This window comes from Delphinus delphis, chromosome 15 (genome assembly GCF_949987515.2).
Source record: "Delphinus delphis chromosome 15, mDelDel1.2, whole genome shotgun sequence".
Lineage (NCBI taxonomy): Eukaryota > Metazoa > Chordata > Mammalia > Artiodactyla > Delphinidae > Delphinus > Delphinus delphis.
The window spans coordinates 65,919,881-65,947,660 of record NC_082697.1 but is presented as its reverse complement, the minus strand read 5'-3'; the positions used below and the strand labels follow the sequence as shown (position 1 = coordinate 65,947,660).

The 27,780-nt window shown below is 38.3% G+C and overlaps 3 protein-coding genes across 13 annotated transcripts in view; 1 reads left to right on the top strand and 2 right to left on the bottom strand.

Annotated features, from left to right (window-relative positions):
• The window catches only part of REXO5 (RNA exonuclease 5), a 105,411-nt gene extending 101,520 nt beyond the window's left edge, over positions 1–3,891 (bottom strand). The window contains exons 1-2 of one of the 2 annotated variants that reach the window (XM_060031863.1): positions 3,715–3,890; positions 3,359–3,503 (exon numbers count right to left, since the gene is read on the bottom strand). In XM_060031863.1, the coding sequence (XP_059887846.1) occupies positions 3,359–3,499 (141 nt within the window). In that variant the 5' untranslated portion in view covers positions 3,500–3,503; positions 3,715–3,890. Of the gene's footprint in view, positions 1–3,358 lie in introns of both variants that reach the window. The other variant, XR_009522146.1, reaches the window with a different exon arrangement.
• A 101-nt stretch (positions 3,892–3,992) lies between these two features.
• ERI2 (ERI1 exoribonuclease family member 2) lies at positions 3,993–20,956 on the top strand. Of its 10 annotated transcripts, XR_009522144.2 has the most exons (11): positions 4,018–4,057; positions 6,352–6,419; positions 6,506–6,589; positions 7,156–7,283; positions 7,912–8,068; positions 9,450–9,550; positions 10,016–10,097; positions 15,796–15,884; positions 16,085–16,190; positions 20,265–20,420; positions 20,577–20,956. XR_009522144.2 is itself a non-coding variant. In XM_060031859.2 (10 exons), exons 1-10 carry the CDS (start codon positions 4,035–4,037, stop codon positions 20,354–20,356), a joined length of 930 nt encoding a protein of 309 aa, XP_059887842.1. In that variant the 5' UTR covers positions 4,018–4,034; the 3' UTR covers positions 20,357–20,956. The 10 variants fall into 10 exon arrangements, 8 of the variants coding, with proteins under 8 accessions (XP_059887837.1, XP_059887842.1, XP_059887843.1 ...); XR_009522145.2 differs by lacking the exon at positions 16,085–16,190; XM_060031859.2 differs by having other exon boundaries at positions 20,265–20,956.
• Positions 18,452–27,780, bottom strand: part of ACSM3 (acyl-CoA synthetase medium chain family member 3) — a 28,180-nt gene continuing 18,851 nt past the window's right edge. The window contains 6 exon segments of the mRNA XM_060031862.1: positions 18,452–18,535; positions 19,425–19,544; positions 22,449–22,548; positions 22,653–22,722; positions 22,725–22,779; positions 23,773–23,862. Coding sequence (XP_059887845.1) covers positions 18,452–18,535; positions 19,425–19,544; positions 22,449–22,548; positions 22,653–22,722; positions 22,725–22,779; positions 23,773–23,862 — 519 coding nt within the window.

The following is a 27,780-nucleotide window of genomic DNA, read 5'->3' as shown; positions in this document are numbered from 1 at the left end:
CACCAGGTATTATTATTATTGCTATTTTCCCCTGTGACTGTTTAAAGCTAATGTTGAACACTTATTATTAGTCATTTACAGTTCTGAGCACTTTATATCTATTAAATCATTTAATTCTTAAGTCTTCTCAAGTGGGCACTACTGTTATCCCCATTTTACAGATAAAGAAATGGAGGAACAGATAAGTGGCAGAACCAAGACCAGAATGCAAGCTACAGATAAAGAAATGGAGGAACAGGGACTTCCCTGGTGGCACAGTGGTTAAGAATCCGCCTGCCAATGCAGGGGACACGGGTTCGAGCCCTGGTCCGGGAAGATCCCATGTGCCGCGGAGCAACTAAGCCCGTGCACCACAACTACCAAGCCTGCGAACCACAACTACTGAGCCCGTGCACCTAGAGCCCATGCTCTGCAACAAGAGAAGCCACCGCAATGAGAAGCCTGCACACCATAACAAAGAGTAGCCCCCGCTCGATGCAACTAGAGAAAGCCCGTGCGCAGCAATGAAGACCCAACGCAGCCAAAAATAAATAAAATAAATAATAAAAAATAAAATTAGAAAAAAGAAATGGAGGAACAGATAAATGGCAGAACCAAGACTAGAATGCAGGCTGCAAAGCCCAAACTCTTTTCACCTCTACTTTATACGTTTCCCAAGGGATTATACATTACATTGTTTTGTAACCAACTCCTGCCACCGAGAAAAAAAAAAACTGGGGCATTCCCTAGCAGTCCAGTGGTTAGGACTAGGCGCTTTCACTGCCATGGCCCAGGTTCAATCCCTAGTCAGGGAACAGAGATCCCACAAGCTGCGTAGCATGGCCAAAAAAAAAATAATCTGTAAATATCTTTCCATATCTGTTAAACATAACAAAAGTCAATGTTAATAATAGTCCACTCTTTCAATTTACTTAAAACATAATTTATTTGAAAAAAATTCCCTATTGATGACACTGTTGTTGTTCTAAAAAATTATGAACAGTATTATGATAAGCATCCTTGTACACCTATTTTCTCAGGATAAATTCCTGGTCAAAATAAGCATGTATATCTTATATTCTGATAATATTGCTAACTCCTGAAAGAATATACCAATTTATATTTACCAAACAAAACTGTATGATATTGATAATGTATGAGTAAGGAATCTATATGGCAGTGAGTAATCATGGTTGCCAAACATGCAATGTCAGAGGCTGAGCAGGGTGAGGAGGGCATCCTATAGGGGAGAAAGCCCAGGACTAGGGGTAGGAACCCAGGATATATATGCAGGACAGTGGCCCAATGTGAAGTGTCAAAGCCTGAGCGGTATGAGGAGGGCATCCATGCAGTGGCAACTGGAGAGCAGTTAGGCTGGCATCAGATGTCAGAAATTGTTTACGGTAAGGAGGGCATCAATGCTGAAGGAAAAAGAGGGCTGTCACCGAATTCAAAGCCTGAAAAGGGTGCGGGTGTCCGTGTGAGAAGGATGAGGGTAGTAGCTTGTCACAGCAGCAATGAAGGCATTCAGATAGGAGAGTGACCTGGTATAAGACGCAGAATGACAAGGGCCCAAGCAGGGTAAGGAAGGTGTGAGGGTGTGGGGCAATGGCAGCAATGGGGGACTGATCAAATATATTGAAGATAATGGGAGTCAGGTTTCTCACTGTTATATAAGGAAGTTATAAATATGAAAAGGGAGAAAACTAGAATGAACCCTGTGGAATTGGATTGGAAGTAAAGATACTGATATGAATTCAGTTTTTCAATATGTATACAGAAAAATATTTAAATGTAAACATACGTATGTGTGTATAAACATATGCACAGATATTACCTAGCTCTCTTTTTGGGAGTAGTGACATACCAATAGCAATAAACACATCTAACACCCAGATCTTGATTTCTAAATGTCACTCTCCACTAAAAGAACTAAGTCTCCTGGCAGAAGTAGCCGATTCCAGGGCTGGGGCAGGGAAAGCACAGAAGAGTCTGGAACATTTTTTTGTGCCAGAAAAATAAGGAAATGCTCAAGCATGATGGGGTCATGTTAAAGGGACACAGAAGCTAGCTTAATGGCCAAATCTGGGATATTTTGAGCAGCAAAATACAGTAATGGATTATAACTCAATGAATAAAATAGGTATCCACAAATTCATACTAATAAAAAAATGAATAAACTGCAAGTTTAATGAAGCATCTTCCCACAAAACAACAGAGAAAAAGAGTAACTTTAGAGAAGTTTAGCACACACGTTCTTAATCAAGTTATCAAGGTTAACATCACCAGTAATGGGACAAATCAAACTTGTGTACAACCTGATAAAATACAAGAGAACAGAATATCACTTCTGTGATATTCCTGCCAAAGATGTATAATCTGAATCTAATTAATGAGGAAAAAAACAAACCTAACTTCTACAAAATAACTGGTCCAGGATTCTTCAAAGGTAGTAATGTCACAAATGTCAAAGAAAAGACTGAACAGTTGTTTGGACTGAAGGAGACATGACAACTAACTGTAACACGTGATTCTAGACTTGATCTTAATGCTAAAAAGGACATTATTAGAACAACTGGAGAAACTTGAATGGGGTCTGAGTATTAGTTGGTAGCAATATATCCATGTTATTTCCTGATTTTGATGGTTGCATTTTAGTTATGTAGATTGTTTGTAGGAAATATGTAAACACTAAAATATGGGTGGGGGGAGGCATTCTGTTAGAAACTACAGTACTTTCAAATGTTGGCTGGGGGGTAGTTTTTGATACTGTCCTTGCAAATTTTCTTTAAGTTTGTTTCAAAATAAAGTGATGAGACTGTCAACTTCTTTTGACTTTCTACCACGTTAACCTTTAAAAAATTGCTTTGCCAATCGGATAGGCCAAAAAAAAGAAAAAGGAATCCCATTTAAAAAAGTTTTCATAGCACGAATTCCCTTCTATATAACTGATTTATCATTATCTATTGTTTATCTTCTTTCTCTCTCCACTAGTAAAGGTAGTAGTGATCTCTGTTTATTCACTGATGTATCCCAAGTGCCTAGGAAGACAATAGAAATCTAAAGGGATGAAAGGCATTATTTAGCTCTCAATAAATGACAGAGATGATCATCAATCTTATTCTCCTATGGGAATGTAAACTGCACGAGTGCAGGGGATTTTGTGCTTTTATGCACTGGGATACTTCCAGAAGCTAGAGCAATTCCTGGCATACAGAAGACTTCAATAAATATCTGTTGAACGAACATTCTTCTCGTGTGCCAGGCACAATACCTGTTTTAAACCGCCAATATCAGCCCTAAGGTATGTGGTATTGTATTATCATTTGGGAGCTCCAAACTGCCTCGGGCCGCCCATTCGGGATCCCCCGTTGCTCACCTTGGCCTCGGGCTGCTGCCTCTCCTCAAGATCCCAACGGTCTCTCATCACCTCTGACGCCCCGACCAGCTTATTCGGGACCCGCCTCCTCTTCCTGCCCTTCTTGGGGGTCCTCCCGGTCCTTTCCTTCTCTGGCTCCATGAACCTGTGGAGAAAGATCGGTTAGAGATGAGAAAACTACGACGCGCAGACGGCCCGGGCCGTCTCCTGAGTGGGGAGCACAAGGGTTTCGACAGCCTACAACCCTCCTCAGATCCTCTCCTTAATTCAGTTTACGAAGCGCTCCCCGTCCCCCTCGGAAAGGGAGGGTGCCAACGGTCTTCCCCGTTAACGCGGCAAAGAAAACCACGCCGCACCAACGCAAACGGTTTTACAGTTGACGCCGGAGGCCGGATTCGATACGCTTCCCCAACCGCAAACGCGCCTCCGCCTGTTGGAAAAGAGGGAAGGGGGGGCGCTGTCTAGCTGCTTCCCTGCCAAAACCACTCCCCACGCCCCAGATTCCCCGAAGACGCCGAAGAGAAGCAGGGCGGAGAACACCAACAAACGCCGCCGCGCCTCCGGCGGAGCCGACGGTGTAACGCCCTCCGCAGCGGCGCGCGGCTTTTGAATGGACCGGAAGAGGAAGTACAGCGACTTCCGGCAGTTGGGCTGTGAAGAGAAAGGAGCGTCGGGAATGGCAACCAAAAGGCTTGCACGGTACGCGAGGGGCTCCGGGCGGCGGGGGGGGGGGGGGGGGGGGTCGGTCCTGGTCCGGCGCTGGCGTCCGCAGTGTCAGCCTCCGTTCTCTGCAGCTCGGGCGTGCCAACCTGTACTGGCCAGCCTAGCCTGAAAGGTCTCTGCCTGGACCTCAGTCTCGAGCCTCTGGCAGCCCTCTGCGCGAGCGTGGAAGGACCAAGGCTCTCGACTCTGTGCCCTTGAGCCACAGTCTGCCTATACCAGGCCTCGGGAAACTATTAAGAACGACCCTGGAGGGCCGTTCGGAGGTCGCAGGGAGCCCCGGCCGCACTCAACAAGCCGTTCACTCCACGACTTACTCGTGATCCCTTTAATTCACAATGTGAATCATTGTGGCCTTTTTCCTGATTCTTGGACACGCTGTTCACGTTTGTGATTAATAGAAGCAGTGTAATGCATTAGTGAATAGCATGGGTTTCACAGTTGGATGATCCTTGGTTCACAGACTAAATACGTGTTTTCTGGCAAATTGCTGAGTTCGTTTTCTCATCCATTAAATATAGGTAGCAAAAGTGACTACTTTGTACAGTTGTTGAGGATGAAAGGAGATCACCATCTTAGTTCAGTGCCTACTATGTAGTGAGCAGTCAGTAGGTGTTACCCATTATTCTCAACTCCCCATCACAGGTCAAACAAAAAACTAGAACAGGAGGTGTCTACCTAGTTAAACTCTACTTAGCACAGTTTTGTCTCAGTTTTACCTCAGTAAGCATGTAAGCTGTTAGGGTAGGGGTTCCCTGGAGAAAGAGAACCAGGCATGGCTTTCTTAACATAAGAGAAGCCATTTTTGGCCGAAGCCATTTTGTAATCTAAGCCTGGACACAATGCTTGTCCTTGAAGAGGTCTCAGTAAGTAATGATCTTAAAGGAACAAAAGAATGCAGAAACGAACGACTGTTAGGCAAGAGAAGCAACAGTGGCAAAGATAATGTATTAGTTGTAAAGACCAATGGTTCTGGGAATTCCCTGGTGGTCCAGCGGTTAGGGCTTCACGCTTCCACTGCAGCCGGCACGAGTTCGATCCCTTGTTGAGTAACTAAGATCCTGCAAGACACGTGGTGCGACCAAAAAAAAAAAAAAAGACTCCTAGTTCTGTTTCAGTGGTAAAGATGAGCCTGAGGTGCTCAACCACCAGATCAGCTGGAACCCAAGGGATGATAATGTTGACCTTTTTTGACCCTCTTATATCAGCTAAAGCTTGGAATCTTTCATGAATATGCATGTACCCTTAGCTGAAAACTTCCCCAATTTTGCAGTTGGGAGAAACACTGCTTTGGAAAGGATCCCCGCTGTTCTACTTACTTGCTGCAAGTAATAAATCCTTCCCTCTCCTGCTCTTTTTTTTAATTAATTAATTTTATTTTATTATTTATTTTTGGCTGCGTTGGGTCTTCGTTGCTGCACGAGGGCTTTCTCTAGTTTCAGAGAGTGATTGCTACTCTTCATTGCGGTGCGCGGGCTTCTCATTGCTGTGGCTTGCCTTGGTTGCGGAGCACAGGCTTTAGGCGTGTGGGCTTCAGTAGTTATGGCACGCGGGCCCAGTAGTTGCGGCTCACCGGCTCTAGAGCACAGGCTCAGTAGTTGTGGCGCATGGGCTTAGTTGCTCCGTGGCATGTGGGATCTTCCCGGAGCAGGGTTCGAACCTGTGTCCCCTGCGCTGGCAGGCGGATTCTTAACCACTGAGCCACCAGGGAAGACCCCCTTCTCCCACTCTTTGCCTTGGTTGTGTCTTTTGGCTTGACAGCCACCAAGAGGGGAGCACAGTTTTCAGGTAACAAGCTCTTCCCTTTCTGTGGACTCAGCATGTTGCCCTTAAAGATCCTTTATCATATATTACCTTTCAGTAGTTTGCTATGGATATCTAGTTTCTTTACCCAGATATTTTAAGCTCCTAGAAGACTGGACCTGCCCTGTCTCCTCTCAGCTGTGCTGTACACATAGCAAGGGCTTGAAAAATGCAAAAGAAAAAATAACTTAGCTTTTCAATGCATCTTTAAAATCACTTGAGTTCCTCAGTATTACTGTAAAATAAGGGGAGCACAAAGAATTGGTCTAAGTTTGCAAATATGCACTTTGAGGCCCATGCAGGTAGAATGACTACTAAAGTCAAGAGTGCAAAGAACCAGTCTAGTTCAATTTCCTCTCAATCACAATACCTCAAACCATTAATAATGAGGGTTATACCATCAGTTAGCTTATATAGGCAGGAGTATGAATGAATTTGTTGAGCATACCTGGATTATTTTACATTTTTAGGCAGCTTGGATTAATTAGAAGAAAGTCAATTGCACCGCCAAATGGAAATCTAGGAAGAAGCAAATCTAGTAAGTAGTGTGCTTCATTTCTTTATTTTCTGTAGCCTTGCGTTTTTAACACTGGTAAAAGATAAGGACACTCTGATCTTTTGCAGAGCAGTTGTTTGACTACTTAATTGTCATTGATTTTGAGTCGACTTGTTGGAATGATGGGAAACGCCACCGTAGCCAGGAAATAAGTAAGTCTGAACTTGACTGCAAATGGCCAAAGGTAACACTAGATAAGTTACTTTAAAGTTTATAGATATAAAACAGTTAACAGTTAAAGAAAACAAAATGATCTATGAATTGGTAATTTACTATAAAATCTGACTTGACAAAAAAACCCAAAAACCTAATACCTAATTGTGTCATCATATAAAATAATTGTTTTAGGATTATATACAAAATCTCAATTGCATAGAAGCTGAAAAGAACATAATGCCTTTGCAAAAAGAAGTATGTTTCAATTTTCATATGGTCTTCATATTTAATTATGGAAATATATTCAAGAGTTTTAAGTAGATATACCTGTAACTTGAATAGTTTGACTTATTCTTTGGCATAACTTTTTTTTTTTTTCTTCTTTGGCATAACTTTAACCATTACATTACACTGCTTTGGTCATTTTAATATGCTTTTACTAAAACAATGATTGTTTAATAATGAATGCTATATGATGGTAATATATATTTAATTTAGAGTGATTGCAGCATTAATTTATCAATTGTATATTCAAGTGTCAATTGATGATTCTTTCATGTAGTTGAATTTCCAGCTATATTGCTAAACACATCAACTGGAGAGATTGAATCTGAGTTCCATGCTTATGTTCATCCTCAGGAACATCCAATTCTTTCTGAATTTTGCATGGAACTAACAGGCATAAAGCAGGTATGCCCTTCTCTTTTCCTCATTTCTCTTCTCCTCCTCCCACCCCAACAAAAAAAAAGCAGGCGAGATGCATATATTAAAATTCAGAAATCAGTTTCAAAAAGAAAATAAAAGCTATATTGCCATTTGGAATTAGATTTATTCACTGTTAGGAGATATAATGTCCCCTCCAGAATCTTGGAATCTTTAAAAATTAGAAAGAATTGGACTTTCCCGTGGTTAAGACGCTGTACTTCAAGGGCACAGGTTCGATCCTGGTCAGGGAACTAAGATCCCACGTGGTGTGACCAAAAAAAAAAAAAAGAAAGAAAGAAAGAATAGTGTTATAAAGATGTATATCAATTTCCATACTTTATGGAAATTAAGTGACATCAAATTTCTGTTGATCAATATATATTTATTGTATTTCTGTGTGATTTAGATTGATCAACCGAATTTTTCTTACCTTGCAGAATTCTAACCATTATATTATTTCTCTCCCATGTGTTTTAACATCTTTTCACTAGATGAACTCTTTGCCAGTTAGAATTTCTTCTTCTTTGTTGTATATCCCCCACACACTGCCTACTTATGTGCTCAATAATTATGGAATTCAGTTGTTGAATTCAGATTTTATGACTCTATTCAGGCTCAAGTTGATGAAGGAGTCCCTCTGAAGATTTGCTTATCTCAGTTCTGTAAATGGATTCAGAAGATTCAGCAACAGAAGAAAATTACTTTTGCTACTAGGGTTTCAGATATTTCTACTTCTGAAGTAAAATTATGTGCATTTGTTACTTGGTCAGGTAAAAAAAAAAAAAAGTTGTATCTATCAATCATAAATGAGTAGTGTTGCCACCGTATAATTCTTTATCTCTGGTAGGAATTATACTTGTTAGCTTCCTGGGCCACGAAAAGAAATCTAAGTGTCTAGCAGATGTTAACCAAGAAAAGTAAATTTATTCATATTTTAAATTTTTTAAATGCCTTAAAAATTTAAGCCCTAACTTTAAAGAATCTTTCTAGACTGCTCCTCTCTGTTCTCCTGAATCCAGGCAAAGACTGGTGAAAACTCTTAGCATGCTATTTTCTATAACTTTGAAAAAAAAGAGTCCTTATTCAACTCAGAACCTTTGCTTTTATACTTTCACACTTCTAATGTAGACATCAAGGAAAAAATGGGCCATTTAAAGTAGACCTTTTCTATGCCCATGTTAGAGCATTCCCGTTAATAGTCATTGATAGCAGTGCTGTGCCATTGATAGCATAGCACTGATAGTCTTGGGTCTGTATGATCAGGCCACTCAAGATGGCTGTTCTCTTGTTCTCTGTACATCCCCTGATTGACCAGTCCCTGCTTTACTTAACACCCTACTCATATGACTGACCTCCCCTCTTAATACATACTTGCCCCTGGCCCCAGCTAGTGATTGTTCTAATCTTTAGATCAGAATATCTCCACCATGATAGCTTATCAAAGGGGCATAAGGGCTTGCTCCTCAGCTGGTTTCCCTGGGAACTCATGAGCCAACCTGATGTCAATTCCCCCGGTAACACTTAGCAGAAGACTGCTGCCATCTGCTTCGCGTGGTGGAGTTTCGCTCCAAGACCTTGCTTCAGACATGTATGATCCCCCTGTTCATTAAATCCTTGATGTCTGTGTCACCGATTCAGGCTCTTCATTCTGTCTTGAGGTTGGGCAAGTACAGGGCTTGCAGGCCTGTGGGGTATAGCCCAAAAGGGTCCCTGTAAGATGTTTGGTTTCTCCATTACATTAATATTTTCTAGAATGTTGAAAGCAGATAATCTTTTCCATCTAGACCTTGTAATGTGACACCTTACTCTTCTTCTGAAGTATCTGTGTTTTAGTGTGTTTTTAAGAAATCATTTTGAAACTTAATTACCAACCTAATTTCTTAATAGTAAGTTTTGAATAATTGTTAGATATTACCAGGGCAATTAAATCTTACTCTTCTTTTATATATTATATAGTATGTTATATATACCATATGTAGTATATATTATATTTAAAATATAGTATACTATTATAATATATGCTTTCATATATTATTCTAAGTCCTGCTATTCTGTTTTATGTCATCTTTCACCATTTTATTTGTAAATGATAGCATAAGTAAAAACTGCTGGCATCATTGACTTTGTTCTATTTTAATATACTTAATGCAGACTGGGACTTGGGAGTTTGCCTGGAGTATGAGTGTAAAAGAAAACAGTTGTTAAAACCTGTGTTCCTTAATTCTTGGATTGATCTCAGAGTAACTTACAAGGTAAGGGTCAAAGATGGGGGCATGTTCACTTTCTTTCTATTAAAAAATGATTAAACTTTATCCCACGCATGGGTATGAGTTTCTACAAACAAAATATTTTGTTTTGAAACATTCACATAAATACTTTTCTTAAAGTATATAGAACAACACAAAAATAAGCACATTCCAAATCTAATAGAATAAAAATTATGAGAAGTAAATGGTTAATACCTAGCCCCTAAGGGACCTCCCTGGTGGTCCAGTGGTTAAGACTCCACACTCCCAATGCAGAGGGCCCAGGTTCGATCCCTGGTCAGGGAGCTAGATCCCACACGCCACAACTAAAGATCTCACATGCTGCAACAAAGATCCCACAACTAAGACCCTGTGCAGCCAAATAAATATTAAAAAAAACTGTTTTAAAAAAATACATAGCCTTTCAAATAGTAATCATTTTTTAAGACATATTGTCTTTTATTTGACTAGATTTTCTACAGAAGAAAACCAAAAGGACTAAGTGGTGCCCTGCAGGAAGTGGGAATAGAATTCTTGGGACGAGAACATTTCGGTTAGTATAATTTAAAATTTTATTATGTAAGTCATTCTATTTTTATACAGTCTTTCATTTGAACCTCATTTTTTGATGATATCATTAACAAGGAATATGCTTCAGCCTGAAAAAAGCCCTAATCTATACAATTCAAATTGTTTCCAAGATTTTCAAATTACCACTTTCATAAAATATTGTAAGATAAAGACTGTCATGTAGTGGCTTTCTACTTGCTAAAAAGAATGAAAAGAATTAGCCAAATCAAATGGAGATTATAAACAAATGCCCAAATAATACAGTGGACTAGGGAAAGAACTGAGCAAGACTATTAGATTACTCATAAAACATGGTCCCTACAGAATGTTGGTCATATATTATTTTTTAATTTTAATTTTATTGGAATATAGTTGATTTACAATGCTTTGTTAGTTTCAGGTATACAACAAAGTGATTCATATATACATATACATATATTCATTCTTTTTTAGATACTTTTCTCATATAGGTTATCACAGAATATTGAGTAGAGTTCCCTGTGCTATACAGTGGGTCTTTGTTGGTTATCTATCTTATATATAGTAGTGTGTGTATGTTCATCCCAAGCTCCTGATTTATACCTCCCCCCAATGTTTCCCCTTTGGTAACCATAAGGTTTTTTCGATATCTGTAAGACTGTTTCTATTTTGTAAATAAGTTCATTTGTATCTTTTTTTAAAAATTAGATTCCACATATGACCAGTATCATATGATACTTTGTATTTTTCTGTCTGACATACTGCACTTAGTATGATAATCTCTAGGTCCATCCATGTTGTTTCAAATGGCATTATTTCATTCTTTTTTATGACTGAGTAATGTTCCACTGTATATATGTACCACGTCTTCTTTATGTATTCCTATGTTCATGGACATTTAGGTTGCTTCCATGTCTTGGTTACTGTAAACAGTGCTGCACTGAACATTGGGGTGCATGTATCTTTTCAGATTATGGTTTTCTCTGGATATATGCCCAGGAGTGGGATTGCTGGATCATATGGTAGTTCTATTTTTAGTTTTTTAAGGAACCTCCATACTGTTCTCCACAGTGGTTGTACCAATTTACATTCCCACCAACAGTGTAGGAGGGTTCCCTCTTCTCCACACCTTCTCCAGCATTTACTGTTTGTAGACTGTTTGATGATGGCCATTCTTACCGGTGTGAGATGATACCTCACTGTAGTTTTGACTTGCATTTCTCTGATAATTAGTGATGTTGAACATTTTTTCATGTGCTTTTTGCCATCTGTATGTCTTCTTTGGAGAAATGTCTATTTTGGTCTTCTGCCTATTTTTCATTTGGGTTGTTTGGGGTTTTTTTGACATAGAGCTGCTTGAGCTGTTCGTGTATTTTAGAGATTAATCCCTTGTAGGTCGCTTTGTTTGCAAATATTTTCTCCAATTCTGTGGGTTGTCTTTTTGTTTTGTTTATGGTTTCCTTTGCTGTGCAAAAGCTTTTGAGTTTAATTAGGTCCCAATTGTTTATTTTTGTTTTTATTTTCATTACTCTAGGAGGCAGATCAAAAAAAATATTGCTGTAATTTATGTCAAAGAGTGTTCTGCCTAGGTTTTCCTCTGTTTTATAGTATCCAGCCTTGCATTTAGATCTTTGATCCATTTTGAGTTTATTTTTGTATACGGTGTTAGAGAATGTCCTAATTTCATTCTTTTACATGTAGCTGTCCAGTTTTCCCAGCAGCACTTATTTAAGAGACTATCTTTTCTCCATTGTATATTCTTGCCTCCTTTGTCATAGATTAATTGACCATAGATGCGTGAATTTATTTCTGGGCTTTCTATCCTGTTCCATTGATCTATGTATCTGCTTTTGTGCCGGTGTAATACTGTTTTGATTACTGTAGCTTTGTAGTATAGTCTGAAGTCAGGGAGCTTGATTCCTCCAGCTCCCTTTTTCTTTCTCAAGATTGCTTTGGCTATTCAGGGTCTTTTGTGTTTCCATACAAATTAAAATTTTTGTTCTAATTTTGTGAAAAATGCCATTGATAATTTGGTAGGGATTGCATTGAAACTGTAGCTTGCTTTGGGTAATATAGTCATTTTGACAATATTGATTCTTCCAATCTAAGGACACAGTATATCTTTCCATCTGTTTGTGTCATCTTTGGTTTCCTTCATCAGTATCTTATAGTTTTCTGAGTACAGGTCTTTTGTCTCCTTGGGTAGCTTTATTCCTAGGTATTTTATTCTTTTTGATGCAATGGTAAATGGGATTGTTTCCTTAATTTCTCTTCCTGATCTTTCATTGTTAGTGTATAGGAATGCAAGAGATTTCTGTGCATTAATTTTGTATCCTGCATCTTTACCAAATTCATCAATGAGCTCTAGTAGTTTTCTGGTAGCAACTTTAGAATTTTCTATGCATAGTATCACATCATCTGCAAACAGTGTCAGTTTTACTTCTTCTTTTCCAATTTGGATTCCTTTTATTTCTTTTTCTTCTCTGATTGCCATGGCTAGGACTTCCAAAACTGTGTTGAATAGAAGTGGCGAGAGCCTTGCCTTGTTCCTGATCTTAGAGGGAATGCTTTCAGCTTTTCATCATTGAGAATGATGTTAGCTGTGGGTTTGTCATATATGGCCTTTATTATGTTGAGGTAAGTTCCCTCTATTCCCACTTTCTGGAGAGCTTTTATTATAAATGGATGTTAAATTTTGTCAAAAGCTTTTTCTGCATCTATTGAGATGATTCTATAGGGTTTTTTTTTTAACTTTTTATTTTATATTGGAGTATAGTTGATTAACAATGTTGTGTTAGTTTCAGGTGTACAGCAAAGTGATTCAGTTATACATATACATGTGTCTATTCTCTTTCATATCCTTTTCCCATTTAGGTGGTTACATAATATTGAGCAGAGTTCCCTGTGCTATGCAGTAGGTCCTTGTTGGTTATCCTTTTTAAATGTAGCAGTGTGTACATGTCAATTCCAAACTCCCTTACTATCCCTCTCCCCACTCACCCCTGCCAATCATAAGTTTGTTCTCTAAGTCTGTGAGTCTGTTTCTGTTTTGTAAATAAGTTCATTTGTATCATTTTTTTTTAGATTCCGCATATAAGTGATATTTGATATTCATCTTTCTCTGACTTACTTCACTCAGTATGACCATCTCTAGGTCCATCTATGTTGCTGCAAATGGCATTATTTCATTCTCTTTAATGGCAGAGTAATATTCCATTGTATATATGTACCACATCTTCTTTATCCATTCTTCTGTCGATGGACATTTAGGCTGCTTCCATGTTTTGGAAACAACGCTGAACATTGGGGTGCATGTATCCTTTCAGACCATGTTTTTCTCCAGATACCTGCCAGGAGTGGGATTTCTCTATTTTTAGGTTTTTAAGGAACCTCCATACTGTTTTCCACAGTGGCTGCACCAATTTACATTCCCACCAACAGTGTAGGAGGTTTCCCTTCTCTCCACACCCTCTCCAGCATTTATTGTTTGTGGATTTTTTGATGATAGCCATTCTAACTGGTGTGAGGTGATATCTCATCGTAGTTTTTTTTTTTTTTTTGCGGTATGTGGGCCTCTCACTGTTGCGGCCTCTCCCGTTGCGTAGCACAGGCTCTGGACGCGCAGGCCCAGTGGCCATGGCTCACGGGCCCAGCCGCTGCGTGGCATGCGGGATCCTCCCGGACCAGGGCACGAACCCTTGTCCCCCGCATCGGTAGGCAGACTCTCAACCACTGCACCACCAGGGAAGCCCTCATCGTAGTTTTGACTTGGCATTTCTCTAATAATTAATGATGTTGAACATCTTTTCATGTGCCTTTTAGCCATCTGTATGTTTTCTTTGGGGAAATGTCTGTTTAGGTCTTCTGCCCCTTTTTTGATTGGGTTGTTTGTTTTGCTGATATTAAGCCACATGAGCTGTCTGTAAATTTTGGAGACTAATCCCTTCTCAGTCACATTGTTGGCAAATATTTTCTCCTAATCTGTGGGTTGTCTTTTCGTTTTGTTTATGGTTTCCTTTGCTGTGAAAAAGCTTTTGAGTTTAATTAGGTCCCATTTGTTTATTTTTGTTTTTATTTCCATCATTCTGGGAGACAGATCAAAAAAGATATTGCTGCGATTTATGTCAAAGAGTGTTGTGCCTGTGTTTTCCTCTAACAGTTTGATAGTGTCAGTCTCACATTTAGGTCTTTAATCTATTTTGAGTTTATTTTTGTGTATGGTGTTAAAGAATGATACTAGAGACAAATGAAAACAAAAGCACAACGATCCAAAACCTACAGAATGCAGCAAAAGCAGTTCTAAGAGGGAAGTTTATAGCAATACAATCTTACCTCAGGAACCTAAAGCAACTAGAGAAAGAAGAACAAACAAAACCTAAACTTAGTAGAAGGAAAGAATTCGTAAAGATCAGAGCAGAAATAAGTGAAATAGAGATGAAGAAAACAATAGCAAAGATCAGTGAAACTAAAAGCTAGTTCTCTGAGAAGATAGACAAAATTGATAAACGTTTAGCCAGATTCATCAAGAAAAGAAGGGAGAGGACTCAAATCAATAAAATTAGAAATGAAAAAGGAGAACTTAACAACTGACACCACAGAAATACAAAGAATCATAAGAGACTAGCAACTGTATGCTGATAAAATGGACAACCTGTAAGAAATGGCCAAATTCTTAGGAAGGTACAACTTCTCAAGACTGAACCAGGAAGAAATAGAAGATATGAACAGACCAATCACAAGTAATGAAATTGAAACGGTGATTAAAAAAGTTCCAACAAACAAAAGTCCAGGACTAGATGGCTTCACAGGTAAATTCTATCAAACATTTAGAGAAGGGCTTCCCTGGTGGCGCAGTGGTTGAGAGTCCGCCTGCCGATGCAGGAGACACGGGTTCGTGCCCCGGTCCGGGAGGATCCCACATGCCGCAGAGCGGCTGGGCCCTTGAGCCATGGCCGCTGAGCCTGCGCGTCCGGAGCCTGTGCTCTGCAACGGGAGAGGCCACAGCAGTGAGGGGCCCGCGTACCGCAAAAAAAAAAAAAAACCATTTAGAGAAGAGCTAACACCTATCCTTCTGAAACTGTTCCAAAAAATTGCAGAGGAAGGAAAACTCCCAAACTCATTCTGTGAGGCCACCATCACCCTGATACCAAAACCAGACAAAGATACCACAAAAAAAGAAAATTACAGGCCAGTACCAGTGGTGAATACCTGCTCGTGGGTCTCCTATGGGTGACTGCTCTTCACACACTCCCGAGACAGTGGGGGCAGGGCTTGGTGCCTGCTCTCGGATCTTGTATGGGCAGGTGGTCTCCACGCATTCCCGGGACAGCAGGGGCAGGTTTGGTGGCTTCTTGTGGATTTCCTAGGGGTGAGGGCTATCCGCGTGCTCCTGGGACAAAAGGGGCTGGGCCTGGCATCTGCTTGTAGGTCTCCTATGGGCAACCGCTCTCCGTGCACTCCCAGGACAGCGTGTGCAGGACTCGGTCATATATTTTCGAACTGTCTAACAAAATTTCACCTCCTCCCCTGTAAATGTGGGAAATCTTTCATTGGTAAGGCTGCCAGTAGCCTTACCAATGAAATTAGTAGATGATCAGAAAACCAACAGTATGTTCCAATTTCTGCTTAAGTGGTGGTATTCTTTTGCTATATTTCTTTACACTGGTACCACTAAATTCAGTGTTTGATATCTCTTTTCTCAGGGTTGGATGATTCTAGGAATACTGCCCTTCTTGCTTGGAAAATGATCAGGGATGGTTGCTTAATGAAAATTACAAGGTCCTTGAACAAGGTTAGTAGTGTCTTACCTCTTTATTCTGTTATTTCAAACTCCAGAAGTAATCATGGGCAAGTTGAAATGTAGATGTCATGTATGCTATCATTTATAAATCAATCAATGATGACATTTTTCTTTTTTGTCATACAATGCATACTAAAGAAATTATGAATGCAGAATGTCTAAAGCTGTTGGATTTGTCTGTGAAATCATAGGTTCCCACTAAGAGGAATCCTAACATTTTCACCAGAAATTTGAATATGGATCAAGTTGAAGAAATATCAGCCTGCAACAGTAGCATTCATGATCCCAGCATATATGGTACGGAACCTAAAAATACAATAAAATCCTACGAGAAAGTGCAAATGAAGTCAGTTGATGTGAATTTTCCTGTAAAGGTACAGCAAGATCATTTACAACTAAAGGGCAATGTAAAAGCAGGCTGTCAGAATGTCAAAAGCTGTTTATCTCTTTTTAATACTGAGTCCTGGACCTCTCTGGGGCAGTTACAGTCTTCCAGTTTGAATACACCTATGCAGAAGCAAATAAACCAACATCTTGCATTTAATACCAATTCTGAGTCTTCAACAGTTGGTTCAGAATTGATACTGGTTTCAACTACCATTTCATCTGTTAATAATGTTTCTGATATGGAAATGAGTTCTGCTCTTGACAGTTTACCTATGTTGGCTGATTGGGAGGATGTAGCTTTACTGCCATCATCTCAACCTGAGCAGAATATGTATTGTATGCCTCCTATTAGTGACTCAAACTTAGACACTTCATTTAATTCTGGAGAAAGATTAGTGGTTTTAGAAAAATCTGAAATGTTAAGTCAAGAAAATTTTGGAGGCACAGAAGAAACTCCTCAAAAATCTGATACCTCTAAGTCTATTGTGTATAAGAGTCCACATACTACTATTTATAATATAAAAGAAGCCAAAGATCCAGGTTCAGATGCTTTTGACTTTAAGTTACCTGAATGTAAATCAAGTAGCTTCAACAGTGTTAGTGCCAATATGTCTCATCCTTTAGTTTTGGGGAAACTTCCTCTTCATTTAGGTGGTGCTAAGAGGAATCCATCCAGTCCCCTACCTTTCCCACCAGCAAAAAAACAGACCTTCACTATTCATGAAGAAAAGCCTACATCATCTAATGGCTCCCCAGGGGGAAGTTCTTCCAGGAAGGTTCTCCCTTCTATCTTAACTTCTACAGTTAATGTACAAGATCCTTGGAAGGGTGGGAAAATAACACCTCCTTTATGCAAGTGTGGCCGAAGATCTAAGAGACTTGTTGCTTCTAATAATGGACCGAACCATGGAAAAGTCTTCTATTGTTGTCCTATTGGGAAGTACCAAGAAAAGAGAAAATGTTGTGGTTATTTCAAATGGGAACAAACACTTCAAAAGGAGACAGCCAACAGCATAGTTCTGTCTCATTCCCCAGGGGGACACACTTTTAACTCTCCAGAAACAAGCCATATTTGTGACAGAAATGTAGATTTTTCTACTAAAAATTCATTGAGACTCAGACCTTCAATGAGGAATTGACTTTTTTTACATGTAAACTATGTTTTTACCTCAATGTGACTTTTACTACAGTAAAGAGAAAAAGATTTGTATAGGGCTACAAGTTGCGAGGACATAGTGTATCTGAGCTCTGTAAGCTACACTGGGGCTATTCAACACATTCTCACACATATACACACTGAAAATAGAAAAAAGAATTTCACAGGCTTCTAATTTCATTCACCATTTATCTGATTTGTCTTCTGTTCATGTATGAATCCTGATTGCCCCTTGAATTCCCACACATTATGAGTATTCTGATAATGTCTTATACTATTTTATTTATATTTCACATATTAACCCATGCCAAATTTATCATACTTTTTTGAAGAGCCACAAATGAAATACTTGGTAAACTGTATTTATTAGATTAAATGTAATAAGCAGCAATACTAGTATATGATATCCTTGTTTCTTTTTATTGAATTATAATTGCCATGCAATATTATATTGGTTTCAGGTGTACAACATATGATACCCTTCTTTTGCAGTTAGACCTTGAAACAAATTTTAAACTATTTTTAATTATTTGAATAAAAATGTGACCAATAAAAATCACTAGACTGTTTTCAGGTAGATGCTTTTGTACTTTGAGAATTATGATAATCTAACATTTTAAGTTTTTCTAAAAACTTTTATAACTTACTTAGTTTTATTTCAACCCTTGAAAATTGGTTCTGATTTGTATGTCAACATATCAGAAGAATTATTCAACTAAGGTTTGAAATCCAACAGGTCAGAGATTCGGTTCAGAAACGCTTCTGTACTGTATGTTTAAAAGTTCCATGGCAGCTGATGGTATTCTGTTTATATTGCCAAATTATAAGAACATTGACACTAATGCAGAGGAATTTACTGAATATTTTAGTTCAGAATTCAGCCTATGATGTTATAACCACAAGATATTTTAAATCAATTAGTTTATAAGCATACTGTGACGTTTTGAAATCACCTTTTCATAATCTTGTGGTTTTACAGAGCCTTATTTTATAGATACCATGATAAGTAATGAATTTAAATTGTTTCCCATTCTTTCTTCCTCAGTTCATTTCTTATCTTCCCACTAATAGTCTTTGGCAGCTCTTGAGTAAATTCTACCTGTAGATATCAAGGGAAGAAAATTAGCCCAGAAGTTTTCATCTTTAGACAATTAGTAAAAGTCAATTATATAAAAGTTCTATTATGAACTCTAGGTGGAAGAATCAGGACACCCATTGGGGTGAGTTTTTGGTAACAACCAAAAAAGGGAGAGGGGTATTGTTGATATTTTTCTTGATATTTAGTACAGTAAGTCCCCTACACACGAACCTTCAATTTGTGAACTTTCAAAGATGCGAACATGCATCTGGTTCCAGCAAGGAACCCGAACCTGTGCCATCAGCATCAGGCGTGAGTGACATTGATGCTCGCCCTCTGCCTCCTATTGCTGACAATCCTTCAACTCTACCATCTCCCACCTCTTCTCCCTCCTCCAGTCAGTAACTCTTTTTGCCTATTCACTCGATGCCAGCCCCTGTATGCCAGCTGTTGTACTGTACTACTGTACTTTTCAAGGTACTGTACTTAAGATTAAAAATGTTTTCTTTATTTTTTGTATTGGTTTTTTATGTATTATTTGTGTGAAAAGTATTATAAACCTATTACAGTACAGTACTATATAGCCGATTGTGTTAGTTGGGTACCTAGGCTAACTTTGTTAGACTTAACGAAAAAACTAGACTTAATGAACATGCTCTCCAAACAGAACTTGTTCGAATATAGGGGACTTACTGTATTTACTATAAGTCAGGTAAGCCAAATGACCCAACAAATTAGTTTAAGGGTTTCATTTTAATCTCAAAGATTCTGATTCTTATCCGTGTCATTAGTTTAGTTTGGAATATTTGGTATAGCATGTTTGAGGAGAATGTTCATTAAAATGGAAAAAATAAACAGCTGAAAATTTCCAGAATACTAAGCAAATATTGTTCATAATCAGAATACCTACCTTCCTGGGATGTTTGTAAGGTGCTGTAGCTCTTTTTACATGCTCCTGAATCTCCTTCTTCAGTTGTTCTTGATCGTTTGACTTCTAATCAGGGTTCAGAACAATAAAAGCCTTTACTACCTAAAATAAATATTTGAACACCAGGAAGATGAGTTGTATATTCTTATGTTTTAGTGCGTCTTTTCTTTCTCTTAACTTGGGAATCTAATCTAAATACCTGATGCAGTGGGCCACAGGGTTTATTAGGGTCTGATCCCAGCTCTATGCCCTTAAGCCAGCCAGTTGACTCCCACACCTAGATTTTGTATCTAATACGAGAGCTTCTGGAACCCCTGCTTTGATTATGATCTATACGTGAACCTCATCTAACTACATCTTAAACTCTACTTTCTGACCTGTTTCTGATCATCTCTGCTCTTGACTTCGTGCCTCATCTTTTATCTCCTTCAAAAAAGTTTTCTTTTGGAAACTTGGTAATGCACTAAGCACAGTCTTCTATATAACAACCCAGCCTGATATAGTCTAGCTCATAGGTCACCACCCTCAGTGTGGCCCTAATAAACAGTATTCTCATGGGTTTGCCATATCCTTATTGAAGGGAATAGTTCACTGAGTGAGACCGTCCACTCTTTATTCCATAGACATTTCTGCTGATGCGAGGCTATGAAGATTCCAGCAGTCACTTTGCTATTGCTCTGACCCATTTACCTGGCCTTCAGTGATAAGGGTAAAAGTGGTGATGGTCCTTGCTCTATAATTGGCAGAAGACAGGGAAGAATTCATCACTTCATGCTCACAAATCCTGTTCCCCAAAGTTCACCCTTCCTTGAAATGTTTTAGGAAATCCTGCCCAGAAATTTTGGACCTTTACCGGAGAAGACAGAGGCCGTTCCTCATGTGTAGTCCCCTTCAAGAGTGTATTGGAATTCTAAATGTTCTCTCCTGGGGCACTGCCAGCACTGCGATTTACTGCCTTCCCCAGAGGCAGAACTCTAGGTGAGTCAATTAGTATGCACCACCAAATCCAGAATACCAGCCTAGGGTTTGCCATGGAATGATGCTGCCTTGTGGGCATAGTTCAGGAGAGTCACCTGTAAATTTTATGATTAAATATTCAGCACTTAAGAGGCTTAAATCTTTTTGAATTCACAGATTCATGTATATAGCTTGAAGATAAGTTGGCAACATTACCTATCTACCTTGGTCTGGAAGTAAATAGTTGATCAAAAATGGATTATTTGAGAGACTAAGTCACTCAGGACAACTAGTTAGTGAGAAGTGAAGACTTGCAGTTATAAAATTTTCACATTTTGGTCATTGCTTACCTGTGTGCAGTTTTACAACATTTTATGAGCAAATATTTCTGTCTTTACCAAAACACCTTGAAAATTTCTAAATCACATGTGCCATGGAGCAGTTGTGTGTGTATGCATGTATATAATTTTATCCTATCCATTTTTTGACATTTCATAGAATTTATTTGTATTTATGCCTGCTCTATTTCTTATCAACATTTTTATGAATAAAATAAATTATCCTTGCTATAAGTGAATTGTTCAAAGGCAAATTATTTTAAGAACTAGTGTCTAAATACTGGTTTGCATATTGATGACTTGTACACCTTGGGTAAAGTCTAATTTATCTTTATAAAAGTCTTTATAAACCATTACAGAAAATGATAAATTATTAAGGAACAATCTAACATGGTTAAGAGCATGAACTCTGAAGTCAGACAACCTGGGTTCAAGTCACACTTTGTGTGTAATCTCAGGCAAGTTAGGACACCTCTCTCTGCCTCAGTTTCCTTCTCTGTAAAAGGAATTTGTGAGGATTAAATAAGTTGACATAGGTATAGGCCTTATAACAACATCTGGAACATATTAAGTCATTAAAAATATTAGGTATTAGTTGTAGTAATTTCTTTTGCACAGAATTTCAGAAAAACTTTGAAGCCCACTTATGGATTTTAGGTTAAAAAAAATCTTGTACTTCTACTACTGAAACTAATACCTAATATTTTTAATGACTTAATATGTTCCAGATGTTGTTATAAGGCCTATACCTATGTCAACTTATTTAATCCTCACAAGCTTTCATTTTAAGAAATTAAAAATCATTTTTAATTCTATTCTCCAGAGAAAACCAGTAAAGTGGTATAAATTATTCCTGTTTTTTCCCAATACATTTATACTTAAAAATGGAACCATGCTATACATTACAGCTTTGAATCCTTCTCTCTCTCTTTTTTAAAATTTTTTTATTGAAGTGTAGTTGATTTACAATGTTGTGTTAGTTTCAGGTGTACAGCAAAGTGATTCATATTTTTATATATATATATATATATATATATATATATATATATATATATAGACTCATGAAAGCCTACTAGTGGAGTTCAGAGAAAAGGGACAAACTTCAATAATCATTGAATCTGTTCCCTACTCTCATTACCCGGAATATTGGAGGCCCTGCCTGGCAAAGGGGGCCTGAAGAGTGGCATGGAACCTTTAAACCCAAACTACCACGTGATCAGCCCAACAGAAGTGAGCTTTGAGGACTCCTGTCTTATTCATAGTTTATTTCCTGAACCCTCTACTTACTGACCGAGCCAGACTACTTCTGGTTACTTAGTTCCTGTCTCAGACCTCGTTCCCACTCCTGATATCTGATGCCAGCCTATCCTCCTCAGCTACACCAAAGTCCATGTTGGTTTCCAGACCTTCTGGGTAAACACATGAGCCTTCTAGCTGACTTCTGGCGCCCTGTCCTGGTGTGAGCCTGGGTTGCCGGCATTCACACCATCTTTGCCCCAGCGCTCCATGGAAAGGATTCAAATTCTTTATAGTATATATTTTCCGTCTCATTCTGTAGCAGTTCTCTCTGATTAGCATATTTCTATCTGACTTGCATATTTAGTAACATAGTGAATGAATCATTTGGATAATTCTGTTTCAATGAACTACTGTTTAGAGGTATGTTAGACTGCCAACAAACTATAAGATAGAGACGAATCAGTTCTCTTACCTCTCCTCTGATGGGGTCTGGACTGCTGACGACAGCTAACTCTGCAAGTGCAGAATGCTCAGTCAGGGCACTTTCTATCTCAAACGGTCCAATTCAGTAACTGGGAAACAAAACATATGGCAGGACTCTGTAAAGGTGAGCAAAAGGTTAACTCCAGAATACCTACAGTCTGTTAACACAAACATATCCACAGATGAAAATTACCCAGAGGATAATATGATATCATCCACTCTTGCAACAAACCAGAAACGTCCATCCTCATCCATATAGCCCCGTCCCCAGTGATATAGAAATTGCCTCATAGAGTTGAAGCTGTTTCTCTAGGATTATCCTATAAAACTCATAATTAATATTATTTTGAATGTGACTCTTCTGTTCAGTTGGATTTTTAAATATTTAAGGAGAAAGAAAAGTTTGGTGTTTTTGAGAATCCTTAGAATGAAGAGGAGCAAGCATGGGAAATAGGGATGAAAGTCTAGCATTGAGCCAGCCCAATAATCAGAGAGGTAAACTGTAATTACAGAGACTAGGCATGCTGCCATCCTGAGAATTTTCTTAGATTGGTCACAAAGTAAATATTGCAGGTGCTCAGAGGAGAAGGCTAAATAAGTCTTTTGCTAATTGGTTAATATCTAAACACTTGCAGGAAAAAAGAGAAGTCAATACTCAGCGTTAAAAGAAAGTACCAAATGAGTCAACAGAGAGGGGTTTTTTGTGTGTTTGTTTTGTATTTGGTTTCGTTTTACACAAAAGTAGAGAATTGATTCTGTAAGTTTAGCAGGAAGAAAAAGGAAGTATTTTTACATTATGTAAAATCCACTGACAATTAGAACCTGGGCCTTTGATTATACTGATGTAAACTTTTCTGTAATTTGTATACTGTAATTAGAGATGAAAGTTGTTTGCAAACAGTAAGGAGCTTGGGAGAAAGAAAATTACTTAAGCGCACTGCACCATTCTGTCTCTCTCACTCCTTGCATGAAGGGAAACCACTAATCAGATTTCAGGAAAATTATTGGGTGCTGATTTACAGCAGAGAGGATTAATGATATTAAGAGGGCTGTCTTCTTTCTAGGGCCCCCTTCCTCTTACCTTCACGGGCTTGGAGCAGTGATCTAGCCTGGGGGGACCAGCGTGCCCTGCTCTAATAAGCGCTTGAGTATTTCTTCAGTTCCCTGTCTGAGGGATTACCGTTCAGGACAATGAATCTCTCAAGAAAAGGCCGAATACCTATCCTAGGTGTATTTTGTGGCAAATAGAGATCGTTACCAAGCACTTTTGAGAAATAAATAGAAAATGAGATGTTATTTAATAAGTCTCTTACCACATAATGTGTAAAAAGGCGAAATGGTCGGTTAGGTAGAACTCAAATGCCAATATCTCCTTGTCTAGCTGGGCCATTTACATCTAAAATCTAGAATGAAACAGAATAATTTATTTAAGGGAATTTTTATTTAATGCCACATCTGAAATCTTTGCACGTTTTGTTTTGTTTTGTTTTTGCCATTTAAGAATGCAGACTTCAGAAAATTTTTAAGTATACTTTAAATTCCTAAGAGAAATGTATTTATTTAAATTCTTACTGCAAAATATATTGTAAAATGCAGGTTAGCAAAATGTGAAAGAAAAATAAAATTTTTCTTTAATTCTATCATCCAGCAATAATCACATTTTGGTAATATCCTTTGAGATGATATAGACATAGAAAAAAATAGGATCACTTTATAATATTAGTGTTTTGCAACCTGCTTTTATCATTTAGCAATATATCTTAATTGTCTTTTCCTTTCAAATAAATATTTCATTACTGGTTTTCAAACTTTGTGAAACAAACAAAATCTTACTTCAGAAGCCCAATATGAGTAAGTAGGAAAAGGGGAATGTTCTCTGGCTGAGACAGTGGTGGGTAATCCGAAGCCTTGCTCTCTTATCCTCTCGTACTCTGGTACCTAATAGTAGCTAGCATCCTAAATAAATAAATGCTAATGCTCTAACTACTTTATATGTACTATCTTCTTTTGTCCTCACAACAGCCATATCTGGTTAGGAGTATTATTCTCATTTTGTATATGAGGAAACTGCAGCGCAGAGAGTTTACGTAGCGCCGCAGTGCATGATTGAGCTGGAATTCAAATCTCAGCAATCACACTCTAGATCCTATGCTTTTCATCATTATACTTCTCTGTGGAATCTCTCCAGGGAGTTCAATCCATTTTCTAAAAATCCAAATAAGCATTTCTCAGATTGATTGCTCATCTCATATACCAGATTTTGCTCTTACTTTTAGCTGTTTCTAAATATGAAAACTCTACTCTGCTTTTATACACACCCTTCAAACCTGAGATGTAGCTTGTTGGAAAATAAGGGTATGATATTTATCTGGCCCTTTCCAGAAGGAAAAGCGCTTATGTCCCTAACGAGAAACTTGAAAGGCATTCTAAATGATAAGAACTTATTTTTAAATTCTTGCAAATAAAAAGTATAAATTCCCACCCAGTCATCTAAAGAATTATTTGGTTTCAGGTATCAAGAAGAGATATGTTAAGAGTTCCAATTACTTAACACAGACTACTATTTAATAGATGGGAAAATAGATAAAATATTCTATCTCTGGGGAGAATCTAATTCCTCATTGTTCAAGGGGGTCCTAGAACGTTTAAACATGAAAATTATGAGCTTTGATCTTTGAAGTTGCAAAAATCTGATATCCAGCTGGATAGAGTACATCCCCGAATGTCAGAATGTCACTAAAGATGCTCTTAGCTAGGTAGGGAGGGGCCCAATAATAAAAGCCCATGGGAAAGAGTTAAAAATGAAGGTGGCTGCATGAGGGAAATGCAAAGCAAAACTACAATGAGATGCCATCTCACACCTATTAGTATGGCTACTATCAAAAAACCAAAATAACAAGTGTTGGCAAAGATGTGGAGGAATTAGAACCCTTGTGCACTATTGGTGGGAATGTAAAATGTGGAAAACAGTATGGCAGTTTCTCAGAAACTTAAAATTACTATATGTATAAATGATTCACTTTGCTGTACACCTGAAAGTAACATGACGTCGTAAATCAACTGTACTCCAATAAAAATTAAAAATAAAATAAAATAAAATTACCATATAATCCAGCAACTCCACTTCTGAGTATGTACTCAAAAGACTCAAAAGCAGGGTCTCAAAGAGATATTTGTATGTTCATGTTCATCACAGCATTATTCACAATAGCTAAAATATGGAAGCAACCCAAGCACTCATCAACAGATGAATGAACAAGCAAAATGTGGGGGGTGTGTGTGTGTATATATATATATATATATATATATATATATATATATATATATACAATGGAATATTCAACCTTAAAAGAAAGGAAATTCTGACACATGCTACAACATTGATGAACTTTGTGGACATTATGCTAAATGTAATAAGCCATTTACAAAAAGACAAATACTGTATGATTCCACTTATACATAGTACTTAAAGAGTAGTCAAAATCATAGAGGCAGAAAGTAGAATGGTGATTGTGAGGGGCAGGTGGGAAGAGGAATTAAGGAGTCATTGTTCAATGGATATAGAGTTTCAGTTTTACAATATGAAAAGAATTATGGAGATGGATAGTGGTGACACCTGCACATTATTTAATGTGGTATTATTTAATACCACTGAATTGTGTACTTATAAATGGTAAAAATGGTAAACTTTAAGTTATCTGTCTTTTACCACAAAAAAAAGAAATCTGGATAAATAAGTGGAAGTGGAGATGCTCATGGGGGATACATGGGGCCATGCATGGCTCATGGGGCCAATCCTCTTGGCCACACGATTTTTGCATTCAAAGATAGTTACTCCAATAAATCACTGGGCTTAAATGAGTGGGGAACTGGTGGTACACTGCAGTTGGGATGGCTGTGAGTATAGCTATGCCCGTGAGACTCTGATAGCCATGCATGTTGGGAATTGTCATCAAGAGAAAACATCTATGTGAAATGCCAATTTTTGATTACTCGTAATGCATATATGATAATGCTTAATTATCAGTATTTCTTTCTCTGACCTAAGGCAGCCTATTAACCAATGAACTATTGTTACGTCTTTTTACAGAATGTAACCAATGCTGCTCTACCATCTCTTCTTAGAAAAGTTTTTCAGAGGAAAGGAATTCCAGGGAGAGGTGAATAACAGTGCCTATCTTTTGGACCTTTATTATGTGCCAAGCGCTTTGCTATACTCTTTAGAAATATTACCTCATTAATCCTCACTAGAAACCTATGAAATCAGTTCTGTTATTATTAGGGTTACCAACCATCTTGATTTGCCCGTGACTAAGGCAGGGGGTGTATCCTCAGGATGTGCTGCTTTCAGGGCTAAAACTAAATAAGTCCCAGGCAAACTGGGACAAGTTGTTCACCCTGGTCCCTGTTTTACAAATAAAGAAACAGACTTTAACAGCTTAACCAAAGATACTCAGCTAGTGAATAGCAGAGCCAGACCAAAACCATCAGGCAATCCTACCTTTAGACAAGGTTCCATAGCAAAGTGAAAGTGAGGGAAAGGAACCAGCATCTGGTTTATTCCATAAATAGTGACATCAGCAACCAATCTCATCTAAACTTTCTCAAACTTACCTGATTATAAGAATTACCTGAGGTGTTATTAAAACACAGAGTTCAGCATCCCACCCTAAATTTATTGAATCAGGCTCTCTAGAGAAGGAGCCTGAGAATTTGTATTTTTGACAAGTACCCATGTAATTCTTTATGATCAGATAAACTTGGGAAACATTGGTCTCATCTATGACTAACCCTCAGTTAAGATTGATTCTGAGGTCTCTGTAAACTCATCCATATTGTGTTTTTGTTGCTATTGTTTTCTTTTAGGTATTAGTGTAAGTTCCTTTGGCTATACTTAGCTTTGGCTGGGTTGATCCGAGAACAAGTCTAACCCTGTACAAAATGTGCTGATGGGATAATAAGATGCCCCCTAGGGATCAAGTGATGAAAATGGCAGTGGTTACATGACAGCCAGGAACTGGCCAGGCAGGCTTAGGAAGAGAGAGAGAACGCTGCAACCATTGTAAACTGTAGCCTCTTTTGACCTACTTGACCCTTTTAGGAGGTCTGGAGCTCCCTAACCAGAAGGGACAGTGTGGTGTCACAGTTAAGAGTATGGATACTGGAACCAGATTCTTTGGGATTGAATCTCAGCACTAGCAGCTACTAGCTGTGTGACCTTGGATGAGTCTTTTAACATCTCTGGGCATCATCTGTAAAACGGTTCTAATATTACCATGTCTCTCATAGGTTCCTTCTGGAAAATAATATTTATAAAATGC

What these genes read in the sequence shown, in the direction of transcription:
- ERI2 (XM_060031854.1), top strand. Translation starts at nt 4,035, where the DNA reads ATGGCAACCAAAAGGCTTGCACG. An exon ending in TCTAGGAAGAAGCAAATCTA is followed by an intron (nt 6,420 to 6,505) that starts GTAAGTAGTGTG and finishes GATCTTTTGCAG; the next exon opens with AGCAGTTGTTTGACTACTTA. An exon ending in ATCTCAGAGTAACTTACAAG is followed by an intron (nt 9,551 to 10,015) that starts GTAAGGGTCAAA and finishes TTATTTGACTAG; the next exon opens with ATTTTCTACAGAAGAAAACC.